Consider the following 16,566-nt stretch of genomic DNA (forward strand, 5'->3'; position numbering starts at 1 on the left):
TGAGGAAATTGAGGTTAAGTGAAATCACCCAGGATTACAAAGTCAGCAAGCTGTGGAACCACTGTGTCCTGCTATCTCCCTAGAACAGAACTGCTGTCTGCCAACAGTATTACCTCCTGTAAAAATGAATTCGATGCTGGCCTGGCAGCCCAAACTCCCCAACCAATGTTTACCTCCACCCCACCCCCACCCCCGCCAACCTCAGAATACATGCAAACCAGGAAAGGAGACAGGGACGGTTCGCTCACCTTGGGGAGGGGCAGGAGCTGGATCTGCTGTCTCAAGGTTGGGTTCCTGCTCCCGATGAGGAGAAAAGGGCAGAGTCAAGTACACAAGCGTGTTTATGCCTACCACACTCTTAAGGTGGTGGTTCTGGGTAGATCCTGGCCTCCCTAGACCAGTATAGGTCATCTCGTGATGACTGCAGCTTGCCCAGGGCCAGCCTCATCAGAATAATGGCCAGGAAGCTGGCTCTCACCTCAACCTGAGCCTCCTCCACCCGAGGGGTCTGCTCCTCTGGCTCATGAAGCATCTTCCAGAAATCTGATTCCTTACTCTCGTCCTTGGTGGGATGTGCACCTGGGATACAGAGAACAGGGAGGAATTGGGAAGGAAGAGAGAAATGGAAGGGACCAAGCAGAATGGGGTCCATTCTCCTTCACTATTGCTAAGGAATCAGGACCCACTTCCTCCCCACCCCCAACAGTCAGTCCAGGACAGTAAGACTGGGGAAGGGAAGGACCAGAGAGAGTTGTCGTGGAACAGGACTAACAAGGTCCTACCTGCTCTCTTTGAGGGCCCTGCTCCCAGCTGGACCTCGCTCCACATGTGCGGCTCCAGGTCTTGCAGCTCCTCGAGGACTTTATCCCCGTATTGCTTGGAGTCTACTGAGAAACAGCGTGTGGGCAGGACAAGGCCACCCGCCTCTGGGCTCTCAATCCCTTATCTTCTGCTGGTCCCTCCCTGTATCTCGCCCTTCTCATTACTCACCAGCTTGCCTCTGAATGTAGGCCCTGTACTCCTCAGGCTGCAGAGCAGGGTGACAGAGAATGGCCTGGGGGGCTGCACTGGGTGGGGGCCGGAGCAGAGGGTGGGGGCACAGCCGAGGTGTCCGAATGGTCAGCACATAAGAGCAGGACAAGGGCTCATCCACACGATCAATGTAGTCCCCAGAAATACCAGCACCCTCGTCACAGAGGAACTGCCAGGACAGAGAGGGTGGACAAACGGTAATGACCGCTACCCGTGAGTTTTTGTTCTTGCAGCAGCCACTTGTTCCCGAGCACGAACTGTGTGTCTGGTGCTGTGCCTACACCGTGCGGACGACACTTTACAGACACCAGCTTTGTTAATCATCACAAAACCTAGCGAGGGACGGATTACTATCTCAGGTTTGTGGCTCAAAAAACCGAGTTTTGACTCGGATAAGGGACTCGGTCAGGCTGACCACTGGTAAGTGGTAAAAACAGGTATTGATTTCAGGCAGCTTCCCTGTGGATAACCAGCCAGTTTGTGTTTCCCATTCTTCCTCTATATAAATACAGCATATATATCCTTGCATGCATTTGAGATACAGATATGATACAGTTGACCCTTGAACAATGCGGGGGGGTTAGAGACACTGACCTCCCTCTCCACAGTCAAAAATCTGCCCAGAACTTCCGACACCGCCCCACCCCAGCTTCACTACTAAGAGCAAGAGCCATAAGAGCTCACTTTTTACTGCGATCTACAATTTACTGGAGACACACTGCTCCTGCAGACATGATGAGCGTCCCGGAGTTTTGAGCAGACACCCGCAACACCTGAGCAACACTCATCCCAACAGCAACAGGAGGTGGCTTCGAAAGCATTACAGTCGTCCAGTATGTCCTGTGGTTTTAGCTGTTATGATTTAATATGGCATCCTTGTTTGTTTACACCTCTCTATACTGCGGATGATACCATATATGGTCTGTAAGTTTGTGCATAAGTTTTGATAAATTTTAACATCTGTAATAGATTTGGGTATATTTTATGGTAGCAAATGGTAAAATAGACTACTACCTACATATATTTCATGCATTCATGACATACCTAACTTAATTTTTTCAATCCTTCTGAGCTACGTGGTTCATCTGGGAGTTTTTTTCAAATTGTCATAAATCTCCAAAAACAATTTCCAATATATTTATTGAAAGTAAATATAAGTATGCCCACACAGTTCAGACTTGTGTCTGTGTTGGTCAAGGGTCAACTGTACTTATATGTATTTGAAATATATATATTCTTTTTTTGTGTGTACTCATGTACATATGTGTAAGTATATAAATGTATATATATAGGGATGCCTGGGTGGCTCAGTTGGTTAAGCAGCTGCCTTCGGCTCAGGTCATGATCCCAGCGTCCTGGGATCGAGTCCCACATCGGGCTCCTTGCTCGGCGGGGAGCCTGCTTCTCCCTCTGCCTCTGCCTACCACTCTGTCTGCCTGTGCTCGCTCTCTCTCTCTCTCTCTCTCTCTCTCGCAAATAAATAAAAAAAAAAATCTTTTAAAAAAATGTGTATATATATATATATATATATATATATATATATATATATATGATTAAAATTTTTCCCTGCAAAAGACAAGAAAGAAAAACAGACCTCAAATCAGTAACTTAACCTTCTACCTTAAATCACTAGAAAAAGAAAAGCAAACTAAACCCGAAGCAAGCAGAGGGAAGGAAGTTACACAGATTTGAACAAAAGTAAGTGAAATAGAGAACAGAAAAACAACAGAGAAAAATCAATGAAACTAAAAGTTGTTTTGAAAAGATCAGTAAGTGACAAAACTTCAGCTAGACTTACCAAGAAAAAAAGAGAAGACTCAAATTAGTATAACCAGGAAAGAAAGAGGGGATACTACTATTTACTTTACAGAAATAAAAAAGGATTGTAAAGAAATACTATGAACACCTACATGCCAACGAATCAGATAACTTAGATGAAATGGACCCATTTCTAGAAAGACACAACTACCAAAACTGATTCAAGAAGAAATAGACAACATGAATAGGCGCATAACAAGTAAAGAGATTAAATTAGTAATCCAGAAACTAACCACACAGAAAAGCCTGGGCCAGATGGGTCTACTGGTGAATTCTACCAAATATTTAAAAAACAATAAATACCAATCCTACTCAGACTCTTCCAGAAAAAAAGGAGAGGAGGGAATATTCCCCCAGCTCATACTACAAAGCCAGTATTATAACTGTGATACCACGTCTACGCAATTATAACCCTGATACCAAATCTACACAAATATATCACGAGAAAAGGAAATTGTAAGCCAATATCTCTTATAAATGAAGACCCCAAATGGTCAACAAGATACTAATCAAATTTAGCAACATATAAAAAGGGTTACACACCAGACCACATGGATTTATCCCAAGAGTGCAAAGTTGGGCTAACATAAAAAAAATCCATTAATGTAATGAGTACACCCTATCAACAGATTAGATGACAAAACCCACATGATCATCTCAATGAATGCAGAAAAAGCATCTGATAAAATGCAACAAACTCTTCATGATTAAAACATTCAACAAACTTGAAATAGAAGAGAATTTCATCAACCATCTATGGAAAAAAAGCCATCTATGAAAAATCCATAGCTAGCTAACATTATACTTAATAGTGAAAAACTGAATGGTTTCTCCTGAAGATCAGAAATGAAACGATGGAGCATCTGGGTGGCTCAGTTGGCTAAGTATCTAACTCTTGATTTTTCAGCTCAATTCATGATCTTGGGGTCACGAGATCAAGCCCCTACTGGCTCCAAACTGGGAGTGGAGCCTGCTTGAGACTCTCTCTACCCCTTTCCTCTCCCCGTTCCTTCCACTCCCAGCTCTCTCTCATGCTCGAGCTCCTTCTCTCTCTCTCTCTCAAAAAAAAAAAGAAGGAGGGGGAATAAGAAAAGGGTGTCTGCTTGTGCCACTTCCACTCAGCATTGGGCTGGAGGTTTTGACCAGCCAATAAGGCAGAAAAATGAAACAAAAGGCATCAATATTGGAAAGAAAAAAATAAAACTATCTCCATTTACAGATGATTTTATATACAGAAAATCCTAGGGGCATCTGGGTGGCTCAGTCAGTCAAGCATCTTTTTTTTTTTTTTAAGATTTTATTAATCCATTTAAGAGAGAGACATAGCAAGAAGAGAGCAAGAGAGAGACATAGCAAGAAGAGAGCAAGAGCAGGGTGGAGAGGGAGTAGCAGGCTCCCACTGAGCAGGGAGCCCGACATGGGTCTCAATCTCAGAACCCTGGGATCATGACCTGAGCCAAAGGCAGACGCCCAACTGCCTAAGCCACGCAGGTGCCCCAGCATTTGACTTTTTAGCTAACTCAGGTCTTGATCTCAGGGTCAGGAGTTCAAACCCCTCTTAATATTAATACTTATTATTAAGATACCAATTTTCCCTCAAACTGATCTTTACATTCAATGCAATCCCCACCAAAATTCTAGCTGGTTTCATTGTGGAAATTAACTAACTGATCCTAAAATTCATATGAAAATTCAAGGGACTCCAAATAGCCAAAATAATCTGGGGAAAGAACAAGATTGGAGAACTTACACTGATTTTTAAAACTTGCCACAAAACTACAATAATCCAGGGGCACCTGGGTGGCTCAGTGGGTTAAAGCCTCTGCCTTTGGCTCGGGTCATGATCCCAGGGTCCTGGGATCGAGCCTCGAATCAGACTCTCTGCTCAGCGGAGAGCCTGCTTCCTCCTCTCTCTCTGCCTGCCTCTCTGCCTACTTGTGATCTCTATCCAAAGGGAAAAAAAAAAAAAAAACTACAATAATCCAGACAGTGTTAGTACTAACATCAAGACAGATACATAGACCAATGAGATAGAATTTAGAGTCCAGAAATTTATTTACCTTTACTTTCATCATCTTTTTTTTTTAAAGGTAACCAAGATAATTCAATGGGAATAATCTTTTCAACAAATAATGGTGGGTCAACTGGATATTTATGTGCAAAAAAAAAAAAAAAAAAAAAAAGGAGTTGGACCCCTACCTCCTACTATATACAAAATTAACTCAAAATGGATCAAAGACCTAAATATAAAACTATAACATTTTCGGAGAAAATATAGGTGCAAGTCTTCATGGCCTTAGATGAGCTAGCTAATGGTTTATTTGATAGGACATCAAAGGCACAAGCAACAACAACAACAAAAAAAATAGGTAAACTGGAATTCATCAAAATTAAAAACTTTTGTGCTACAAAGGACACCATCAAGAATGTGAAATGACGGGCGCCTGGGTGGCTCAGTAGGTTATAGCCTCTGCCTTTGGCTCGGGTCATGATCCCAGGGTCCCGGGATTGAGTCCCACATCGGGCTCTCTGCTTGGCGGGGAACCTGCTTCCTCCTCTCTCTCTCTGCCTCCTTCTCTGCCTACTTGTGATCTCTGTCTGTCAAATAAATAAATAAATAAATAAAATCTTTAAAAAAAAAAAAAGAATGTAAAATGACAACTCAAAGAATGGGAGAAAATATTTGTAAATCATTTATCTGATAAAACTTGTATCCAGAATATACAAAGAAATCTTCCAACTCAATAATAAAAAAACACATAATGCAGCTTAAAAACAGACAAAAGATCTGTAGACAACTCTCCAAAGAAAACACACAATTTGCTAATAAAGCACATGAAAAGATGAACCATGTCTTTTACCATGGGGGAAATGCAAATCAAAACCACAATGAAGTACCACTTCACACTCACTAGCATAGTTATAGCTTAAAAGAGAAAAGCAATATTGGGGTATCTGGGGGGCTCAGTCGGTTAAGAGGCTGCCTTCGGCTCAGGTCATGATCCCAGGGTCCTGAGGTCGAGCCCCGCATGGGGCTCCTTACTCGGCAGGGAGCCTACTTCTCCCTCTCCCTCTGCCTGCCGCTCCCCCTACTTGTGCTCTCTCTGTGTCAAATGAATGAATAAAATCTTAAAATAAATAAATAAATAATTTTAAAGAGAAATAAAAGCAAGTGTTGGTGAAGATGTAGAGAAACTCTCATATACTACTCAAGGGGCTGTAAGATGGTTGCTACTGCTTTGGGAAAAGTGTGGCAGTTTCTCCAAGAGTTTTCCATATGATCCAGCAGCTCTACTCTTTGGTATCTACCAAGAGAAAGGAAAAGCTATGTCCCCGCAAAATCTTGTCCACAAATGTTAAAAGCAGCATTGCTTTTAACTAAGAAAGGCAAATAACCCAAATGTCCACCAAGTGATGACTAGATGAACAGAACATGGAACAGTTCTTGGCAATAACACGTGAGAAAGTACTGGTGATGCTACCCATAGATGATCCTCGAACACATGGTAAGTGAAAGAAGCCAGACACAAAGGTCACACACTGTATGGTTCCAGTCACATGAAATGTCTAGAAAAGGCAAATCTGTAGAGACAAAAAGATGAGACATTGTCTAGAAGTCTGGAGTGGGGGGTGTGGTCATGGGGACAGTTTGATGGAGAGTAACTGCCAATGAGTAGGGACTTTCTTTTAGGGTAAGGAAGATGATCTGAAGGTAACTGTGGTGATGATAGCACAATTCTAAATATACCACACACCACTAAATCACACGCTGAATTGTATGGCATGTGACTTATATCTTTATAAAAACTCTGAGAAAAACACTACTAACTTCTTACTCAAGTCAAAGAAAAGATGGCATGATTAAGACAAAATGAAAGAAAATAAAAGAAAGGAGAGAAAAAGAAAACAGATAAAACAAAAGAAAGCATAAAGTAAAATGTGAGATGTAAATCCAAATATATATATATATATATATAAAATATTTTAAATGGTTAAAATTTTCTAAAAACACAACTATATGCTGTTTACAGAACACATTTAAGACATAAGAATATAGAAAGGCAAGGAGCACCTGGGTGGCTCAGTGGGTTAAAGCCTCTGCCTTTGGCTTGGGTCATGATCCCAGGGTCCTGGGATTGAGCCCTGCATCAGGCTCTCTGCTAGTCGGGGAGCCTGCTTTCCTCTCTCTCTCTCTGCCTGCCTCTCTGCCTACTTGCGATATCTGTCAAATAAATAAATAAAATCTTAAAAGAAAAGAATATAGAAAGGCTAAAAGTAAAAGGATGAAAAAATAAAGTAAACAACTCAATGAAAGCTATTATATGGTTCTATTACCACACAAGAGACTATAAGCAAAAAAATTAAGACAGAAAAGGTCAATTCATAATTTTAAAATTTCAACTTATGAGGAAGATAATTTAAATTGTATGTAATTCTTTATCTTCTTTATTGTCTGTCTCTCCCAACTAGAGCAGGAATTTCTGTCCTTTTTTGTTCACCAAAATATCCTTAGCAACTACAACAGTGCCTGGCATGTAGAAGACCTTAACAAACATTTGTTGAGGGTACCTGCATGGCTCAGTCATTGAGCATCTGCCTTTGGCTCAGGTCATGACCCCAGAGTCCTGGGATTGAGTCCCACATTGGGCTCCCTGCTCATAGGGAAGCCTGCTTCTCCCTCTCCCACTCCTCCTGCCTGTGTTCCCTCTCCAGCTGTTTCTCTCTCTCTGTTAAATAAATAAATAAAATCTTTAAAAACAAACAAACAACAATTTGTTGAAGAAATTAATACATTGCCCCAATATACATAAAGCAATAATAGACAGAATAATAATGAATAAATTTAAAGAATAAGGAATAACAGACAAATCAATAATTATAGCAGAAGACAAATCAGTAAAGATACAAATGACTGAACAGCACAATTAATAATCATGACCTGAAAGACATACAGAAAACACTGTACCTAACAACAGCGTACACCTTCCTCTCCATCACAAAGAAACATTTAGAGAAACTGACATATACTGGACCATTCAACAAGTCTCAGCAAATTTAAAGGACTCAAATGGTACAACTATCAAATAATCTACGTAATTTTGAGATATATAAGAAAATCAGGGAAACCTGAAGATACTGAATATTTGATAATAAGGAGTTACTGTTAATATTTAGTGTATTGTAGTTATGTCTTTAAAAGTGTTTTTTTTTTAAGATTTATTTGTTTAAGAGAGAGAGAGAATGAACATGTGAGAGGGGGTTGAGGCAGAGGGAGAAGGAGAGACAGAATCTCAAGCAGACTCCATGCTCAGCAGATATCATGACCTGAGCAGAAACCAAGAGTCAGACACTGAACTGACTGAGCCACTCAGGGGCCCCTAAAAGAGCTTTAACCTTATAGGGATAAATACAGAAATATTTATGGATGAAATGATATCTGTAATTTACTTCCAAGTAGTTTGAGAGTAGAGGAGGTAGTGAAGTGAGGTGGGCAAGAAGATAGATAAAATGAAACTGGCCATATTTGTTGAAACTAGATGATCACAGGGGGTCATTGTACAATTATCTATTATTTTATATGTTTCCAACTTTCCAAAATAAAGGTTTTATAAGGACAATCTTAAATACATTTAATCTGTACCCAGCATTTATGCTTTCAAGATATATTTACACATGAATATATGTATAATGTAATAATCTGTTAATAACAACAAAAAGTGGGTGGAAAACTATTTACTCAGTACAGCAATGATGACAAAATATTGGAACATTCATCCAGCCATATAATATGCAGATGTAAAAATTTTTAAAAAGCTCTAGATATGAGGCCATTGAAAGATCTCTAAGAATTATTGTCAAGATATGTAAAAACAAGGTGCAGAACATGTGTTTAATATACTGTATGTTGTGTATAAAAAAAAGAGAGAAAAAGAAATAAGATTCTCTAGTCATAACTGCTTGTGAACCACAAAGAAAGGCTGGAAGTGTGCATAAAACACTAAGAGCAAGGTGACCTGTAGGGAGTGGGTGGGCACTGTGGGAACTGAGCAGGTGGGAGGTTAAGTTTGGGAGGGGGAGTTTTCCTAATACAAAAATTTCTATATTTTCTTTTTTTTTTTTTAAGATTTTATTTATTTATTTGACAGAGAGAGATCACAAGTAGGCAGAGAGGCAGGCAGAGAGAGAGGAAGGGAAGCAGGCTCCCTGCTGAGCAGAGAGCCCAATGCGGGACTCGATCCCAGGACCCTGAGATCATGACCTGAGCCGAAGGCAGCAGCTTAACCCACTGAGCCACCCAGGCGCCCCAAAAAAAATTTCTATATTTTCTAAGTTTTGAATCATGGGAAAGTATTATCCGTTTAAAATTTAGATAAAGATACAAATCAAAACCAATGAGATACCATCTCACACCAGTCAGAATGGCTAAAATTAACAAGTCAGCAAATGACAGATGTTGGCGAGGATGTGGAGAAAGGGGAACCCTCCTACACTGTTGATGGGAATTCAAGCTGGTGCAGCCACTCTGGAAAACAGTTTGGAGGCTCCTCAAAAAGTTGAAAATAGAGCTATCTTATGATCCAGCAATAGCACTGCTGGGTATTTACCCCAAAGATACAATGTAATGATTCAAAGGGGCACGTGCACCCCAAAGTGTATAATAGCAATGTCCACAATAGCCAAACTATGGAAAGAGCCCAGATGTCTATCAACAGAAGAACAGATAAAGAAGATGACGGGACGCCTGGGTGGCTCAGTTGGTTAAGCAGCTGCCTTCAGCTCAGGTCATGATCCCAGCGTCCTGGGACCGAGTCCCACATCAGGCTCCCTCCTTGGTGGGGAGCCTGCTTCTCCCTCTGCCTCTGCCTGCCATTCTGTCCGCCTGTGCTCGCTCTCTCTCCCTCTCTCTCTGACAAATAAAAAAAAAAAAAAAAAAGAAGAAGATGAGGTATAGACATACTATGGACTACTACTCAGCCATCAAAAAACGAAATCTTGCCATTTGCAACAACGTGGATGGAACTAGAAGGTATTGCACTAAGCAAAATAAGTCAAACAGAAAAAGACAATTATCATATGATCTCACTCATATGTGGAATTTAAGAAATGAAACAGAGGGTCATAGGAGAAGAGAGGGAAAAATAAAACAAGATGAAATCAGAGAGGGAGACAAACCATGAGAGACTCTTGATCATAGGAAACAAACTGAGCATTGCTGGAGGGGAGGGAGGTTGAAAAAAAAAGAAATTTAGGTAAAGAAATTTAAAATAGCCATAAAAATGTATAATAACTAAAGTAGTGCTTGGAGAGAAATTTATAAGAAATGTTTACTAAAAAGGAAAAGCTGAAAATGAAGGAGTTAAGCATTCATTTCAAGAAGTTAAAAATGGAGGGACGCCTGGGTGGCTCAGTTGGTTAAGCAGCTGCCTTCGGCTCAGGTCATGATCCCAGCGTCCTGGGATCGAGTCCCGCATCGGGCTCCTTGCTCGTCAGGGAACCTGCTTCTCCCTCTGCCTCTGCCTGCCATTCTGTCTGCCTGTGCTCGCTCTCTCTCCCTCGCTCTCTCTGACAAATAAATAAATAAAATCTTAAAAAAAAAAAAAGAAGTTAAAAATGGAATAGTAAAATAAACTCAAGAAAGCAGAAGGAAGGAAAATAAAGACTGGACATTAATAAAATAGAAAGCAAACGCAATACAGAAACTCAACAGAGCCAAAATAGTTGGTTCTCTAAAAAGAGTAATACAACTGACCAAGCTCTGGTGAGACTGACCAGTAGCAAAACAGGCAAACAAAACAAAACCAAACCCCTGAGGAATGGAAAGTGGAACCTAATCACAGATGCCACAGGGATTAAAAAGATAATAGAAGGGTATCATGAACAACTTTATGACAATAAATCTGAAAAATCAGACGAAATGGATAAATTCCTTAAAAATACACATTACTATAACTGACACAAAGAAATAGAAAACTTTGAATATTCCTAAAATTACTAAAGAAAAACGAGTTGAAAGTCTTCGCACAATGACAATGTAGACCAACACGATTTTCCAGGTGTATTCTAGCAAACGCTCAAGGACGAAAAGACTGCAATCTTGAGGCACCTGTGTGGCTTAGCCAGTTAAGAGTCTGACTCTTGATCTCAGCCCAGGTCTTGATCTCAGGGTCATGAGCTCAAGCCCCACGCTGGTGTGGGCCTACTTTAAAAAAACTGCAATCTTAAACATTCTTTGGAGTATAGAAAAAGTAGAATATTTTTAAACTCATCTCTTCTGAGGCGAGCATAACCTTGTTACCAAAACTTGGTAAGGATGGAACTAGAAGGAAAAACTACAAGTCAGTCTCTCTCAAGAGATATATATATACAGAGACCTTTAAAAAGCAGCAAACTGAATCCAGCAAGTTCTAAAAAGAATAGTCAAGAATAATATATATGACCAAACTGGGTTCATCTCAGCAATGCAAAATTGGTTTAACATTAGAAAATCAACGGAGCATTTAATTTCAAATGAAGCTTTGGCTTAATATTACGATATCAATTAAGTATACTAGTTTTTTTTAAGATTTTTTTTAAATTTATCCATTTGACAGACAGAGATTACAAGTAGGCAGAGAGGCAGGCAGAGGGAGAGAGAGGAGAAAGCAGGCTCCCTGCTGAGGAGAGAGCCCGATGCGGGGCTCGATCCCAGGACTCTGGGATCATAACCTGAGCCGAAGGCAGAGGCCCCAACCCACTGAGCCACCCAGGCACCCCTAAGTACACTAGTTTAAATCAGTTCCGTATTAATACATTCTTGAAAGAATGATCAGTTCTTAGGAATCAGTGAAAGGTGAATTAAATTCATCATGAGGTACCATGAAAGAGCCAATAAATCAGTAAAAATTTGAAAGTCCAGTAATAAAGATTGGCCAGGACGTGGAATGCTGGGAAGTCATACTGCAGTAAGAATATAATGGGGACCAAAACTTAGGTAAATATCCTGCAATGCCAAATAAAGTAGAATAAGGGCTCACCTTCATATCCTGTGACCCGGCAATGGTTCACCCAGACAAAATTCTCATTCAAGAGATCCTTGCACTTCATACTAGGAGACACTTAAAAGAATGTTGTACATGGCAGCAGGTTTTAGTAATAGCAGAAAACTGGGAACAACCCAAATGTCTGTGAAAGGTAATCCGGATGAAAAGATGATGAACTACACAAAGGAATATGCTACAGACCTGTGAGCATGTGCACGACAGCTCCCACCCTCGACGGGGCTGGATCTCAAACCCCAGATTTCCTTGTGTGCACTCTGCATGTTTTCATACAATAGGATACCGTTTTTATAAAGTTCAGAAGAAGGAGGCTAAATTAAATGAGATGCATACACAGATGGCAAAACTCTAGAGAAAAGCAAAGGATTTCTCCTCACAAAATTAGGAGAGCTGTTAGCTCTGTGGTAAAGGGAGAGAGAGGGATGTGTTGTGTGGGGGCACAGGGGAACTTTTAAGGTGCTCTCAGCATTCTTTCATAACCTAAGGCGATTGGATGGGTATTTCCTTTATTCATTCAGACACGACAGATGCATGTTTTTGTTTTTGTTTTTAAGATTTTATTTATTTATTTGACAGATAGAGATCACAAGTAGGCAGAGAGGCAGGCAGAGAGAGGAGGAAGCAGGCTCCCCGCCGAGCAGAGAGCCCTATGCGGGGCTCAATCCCAGGACCCTGGGACCACGACCTGAGCCGAAGGCAGAGGCTTTAACCCACTGAGCCACCCAGGCGCCCCCAGTTGCATGTTTTATACCATTTTATGTATTGTGGTATATTTCAGTGTTTTTTTTTTAATGTGATGTGGAAAAAAATGACCACAACATTAAGGACAAGAAGAATAGAAGAAAATAATTTACCATGAAGATATCACAATTCTGAATTTATACGCATCTACCACAGTCTCAAAATGAGGAAGGAAAATTTAACAAAATCGCCAAATCCACCATCACGGTGAAAATTTTAATATATCTCTTTCAATAATTGGCCACCGGAACAAAACAAAATTAGTAGAAAACTTGACCAAAACAATTAGTCTTGAACTGAATAGAGAAAACACATGGTTTCAAGCACACCAGGACAATTTTTTAAAGTTCACCAGAGAAAGTCAACAATCCCCAACGAATCACTGACACAACAGCATAAAATGAGGAATCAATAGCAATTATATAAAAACAACAAAAATAAAACAGCTGTTTAGAAATATAACAAGCATAAATCTAAAGTAAGTTCTCAAGCAAAGTGCAAGTAACAATGAAAATGGAAACACTGGATATGGACAGCTTTCTCCATGCATGATTAGGAAAGGAGAAAGTGAATGAAGCATCCTGCAATTTCTATTATGGACGAAGGGACAATCTATTATACAAAGAGTTCTTATAAGTTTAGAAGAAAGAGAACAACAATCCATTAGGAAAATGAGCAAAGAAGTTGGATGGTTGAAAGAAGAGTAAAGGTTGAAAAAGAAATGGCTCTTAAATAGGAGTAAGATTATTTACCTTTTCCTAAGATAAATGTAAGTTAAAATGATACCAAGAAAGCACTGCTTATCTGATGCCTATTTGATGACTGGCCAAAATCTACAAGTTTAAAAATACTCTGGGTTGGCAGAGCTGTAGGGGAACTGGCATTCTCATACATTGCTGGAGGCAGAGTAATTTACCTAAGCAGGGTAACTTGGCAGTATGTATCAGAATCACACACGTCTTCTTCCAGGAATTTAACCTACATATATTCTGTAGGTACAAGGTTATTCACTGTGGCACTCTTGTGTTAGTAAGACTTAAAACAACCTAAATGTGCATCAACAGGGAACTATTTAGTCAAATGATAGCACAGTGTATAAGAGAATAATAGCAACTATAAAAAAGAACAAGAGTGGGGCGCCTGGGTGCCTCAGTCAGTTAAGCATCCTCTTCTTAATTTCAGCTCAGATCATGATCCCAGGGTCCTGGGATGGAGCCCCGGGTCCAGTTCCAGGCCCTGCAGAGAGTTTGCTTGAGGACTCTCTCTCTCCCTCTTCCTCTGCCCCTCCCCCTTCTTGCACATTTTTCCTCTCTCTCAAATAAATAAATAAATCTTTAAAAAAAATAAAAAGAACAAGGGAGTGATGGGCAAAATGGGTGAAGGGAGCTAAAAGGTACAAATGTCTAGTTATAAAATAAATAAGTCACAGGGATGTACAGCATGTGATTATATTTAATAATACCATATTACATATTTGGAAGTTGCCAAGAGAGTAGATCCTACAAGTTCTCATCACAAGAAAAAAAAATTGCACCTGTATGGTTGACAGATGTTAACTAGACTTATTGTGGTGATCATTTTGCAATACATAAAATACTGAAATGGTATATCATATACCTGAAACTAATATAATGTTATATGTCAGTTATACCTCAATAAAAAGACAAAAAGAAAAAAAAAAAAAACAAGAAACAAAGAGGGAGGGAGGGAGGAAGGGAGGAGGAAGGGAAGAAGAGGAAGCTATTTATATATGTATTTGGAAAGAGCTCGAAGATAAATGTTTGTATGAACATTGAAAAAAATCTCTGAGTCAGGGCACCTGGCTGGCTTATTAGAGCATGTGACTCCCCATCATGGGGTCATGAATTTGAGCCCCACATGGGGGTAGTTTATTTACAAATAAAATCTCTGAGGAGCGCCTGGGTGGCTCAGTTGGTTGAATGCCCAAACTCATCCAGAAAAAGACAATTATCATTATTATCTCACTCATATGTGGAATTTAAAACAGAGGATCAAAAATAAATAAATAAATAAATAAATAAAACAGAGGATCATAGGGGAAGAGAGGGAAAAACAAAACAAGATGAAATCAGAGAGGGAAACAAACCATGAGAGATTCTTGATCATAGGAAACAAACTGAGGGTTGCTGGAGGGGAGGAGGATGGGGGGATGTGGTAACTGGGTGATGGACATTAAGGAAGGCACATGATGCAATGAGCACTGGGTATTATATAAGACTGATGAATCACTGACTTCTACCTCTGAAACTAGTAATACATTATATGTTAATTAATTGAATTCAAATTTAAAAATACTGAAAAGAAAAAGAATTTTTTAAGTGTGGAAAAAAATTCAAGAAGCTTGGAAAAGAAACAAATAAATGTAAGGAAGAAGGAAAGAAATAATAAAGATAAAATAATGATGTTAATGAAATAGTAAACAAAGTCAAAACGCAGCTCTTGGACTAATAGACAAATCTGTAGCAAGATAGATCAACAAAAAGAGAAAAGGCAAAGTCAATATTAGGAATTAAAAAGGGGACAGATCTATAAAAAGTGATTATTAAAAATAAAACATTATAATTTTATGCTAATATATTTGAAAATTTAGATAATTAAATAATGTCCTATGGAACTGTAACTTGTTAATGCTTCGTGCATTAATATGAAAAATTCTCATCATTTAATAAATTAAATCAGTAGTAAAAACCATCCCCACAATACACAATATACAGCATTGTGGTATACTGGGACGAGGTGGTTTTAGAGAGTTCTCCCAAACTTTTAAAGAACAGATTAATTAAAAAAAAAAAAAGAATGATTAATTCCTATCTCAGCAGACTGTTCCAGAGAACAAGGAAAGAGAGAAGCTTTTCAAGACATTTATGAAGCTAATATAACTTGATACAAAGACAAGACTAAAACAATACAAGAAAATGTAGACCAATTCACTTATGAAAACAGCTATAAAAATCAATTAAAATATTAGGAAACTGAATATATCAAGGTATTAAGAATATTTCGAGGGGCACCTGACTGGCTCAGTTGGTAGAACATGGGATTCTTGATCTCAGGGTTGTCGTTGGAATCCCATGTTGGGTGTAGAGATTACTTAAAAATAAAATCTTAAAAAAATACTTTATGACCATGAATTATTAAATCTTTTAAAAATTTTTTTATTATTTTATTATTTTTTATTTTTTTAAAGATTTTTATTTATTTATTTGACAGACAGAGATCACAAGTAGGCAGAGAGGCAGACAGAGAGAGAGGAGGAAGCAGGCTCCCTGCTGAGCAGAGAGCCCGATGCGGGGCTCGATCTCAGGACCCTGGGACCATGACCTGAGCCGAAGGCAGAGGCTTTAACCCACTGAGCCATCCAGGCACCCCATGACCATGAATTATTCCATAAATCTAAGGGTAAAAAAAAAAATCTTAGAAAATGAATTAGCTGAATTCACCATATTAAAAAATAAAGATGAAAAACCATATAGCCATCTTGATACAGAAAAAACGTATTAAAATTCCACACCTACCCATGATGGAAATATTTCCCAAACTAGGAATAAAATGGATCTTTATTCACCTGATAAAGGTTGTCTACAAAAAGCCTACAGGAAAACATCATTTTAATAGTGTAACTTCAGGGCGCCTGGGTGGCTCAGTGGGTTAAGCCGCTGCCTTCGGCTCAGGTCATGATCTCAGGGTTCTGGGATCGAGTCCCGCATAGGGCTCTCTGCTCAGCAGGGAGCCTGCTCCCTCCTCTCTCTCCGCCTGCCTCTCTCTCTACTTGTGATCTCTCTCTGTCAAATAAATAAATAAAATCTTTAAAAAAAAAAAAATAGGGGCACCTGGGTGGCTCAGTGGGTTAAGCTGCTGCCTTCGGCTCAGGTCATGATCTCAGAGTCCTGGGATCGAGTCCCGCATCGTGCTCTCT

General features: G+C 39.5%; 1 protein-coding gene across 11 annotated transcripts in view; it reads right to left on the reverse strand.

Annotated features, from left to right (window-relative positions):
• The window catches only part of OS9 (OS9 endoplasmic reticulum lectin), a 32,498-nt gene that overhangs the window by 3,913 nt on the left and 12,019 nt on the right, over positions 1 to 16,566 (reverse strand). For 6 of the 11 annotated variants that reach the window (XM_047741804.1, XM_047741802.1, XM_047741800.1 and 3 more), the window contains exons 6-9: positions 991 to 1,201; positions 783 to 887; positions 479 to 579; positions 249 to 300 (exon numbers count right to left, since the gene is read on the reverse strand). In XM_047741804.1, coding sequence (XP_047597760.1) covers positions 249 to 300; positions 479 to 579; positions 783 to 887; positions 991 to 1,201 — 469 coding nt within the window. The remainder of the gene's footprint in view (positions 1 to 248; positions 301 to 478; positions 580 to 782; positions 888 to 990; positions 1,202 to 16,566) is intronic. The other 5 variants (XM_047741808.1, XM_047741807.1, XM_047741798.1 and 2 more) reach the window with 2 other exon arrangements.

This window comes from Lutra lutra, chromosome 8 (assembly GCF_902655055.1).
Source record: "Lutra lutra chromosome 8, mLutLut1.2, whole genome shotgun sequence".
Taxonomy (NCBI): domain Eukaryota; kingdom Metazoa; phylum Chordata; class Mammalia; order Carnivora; family Mustelidae; genus Lutra; species Lutra lutra.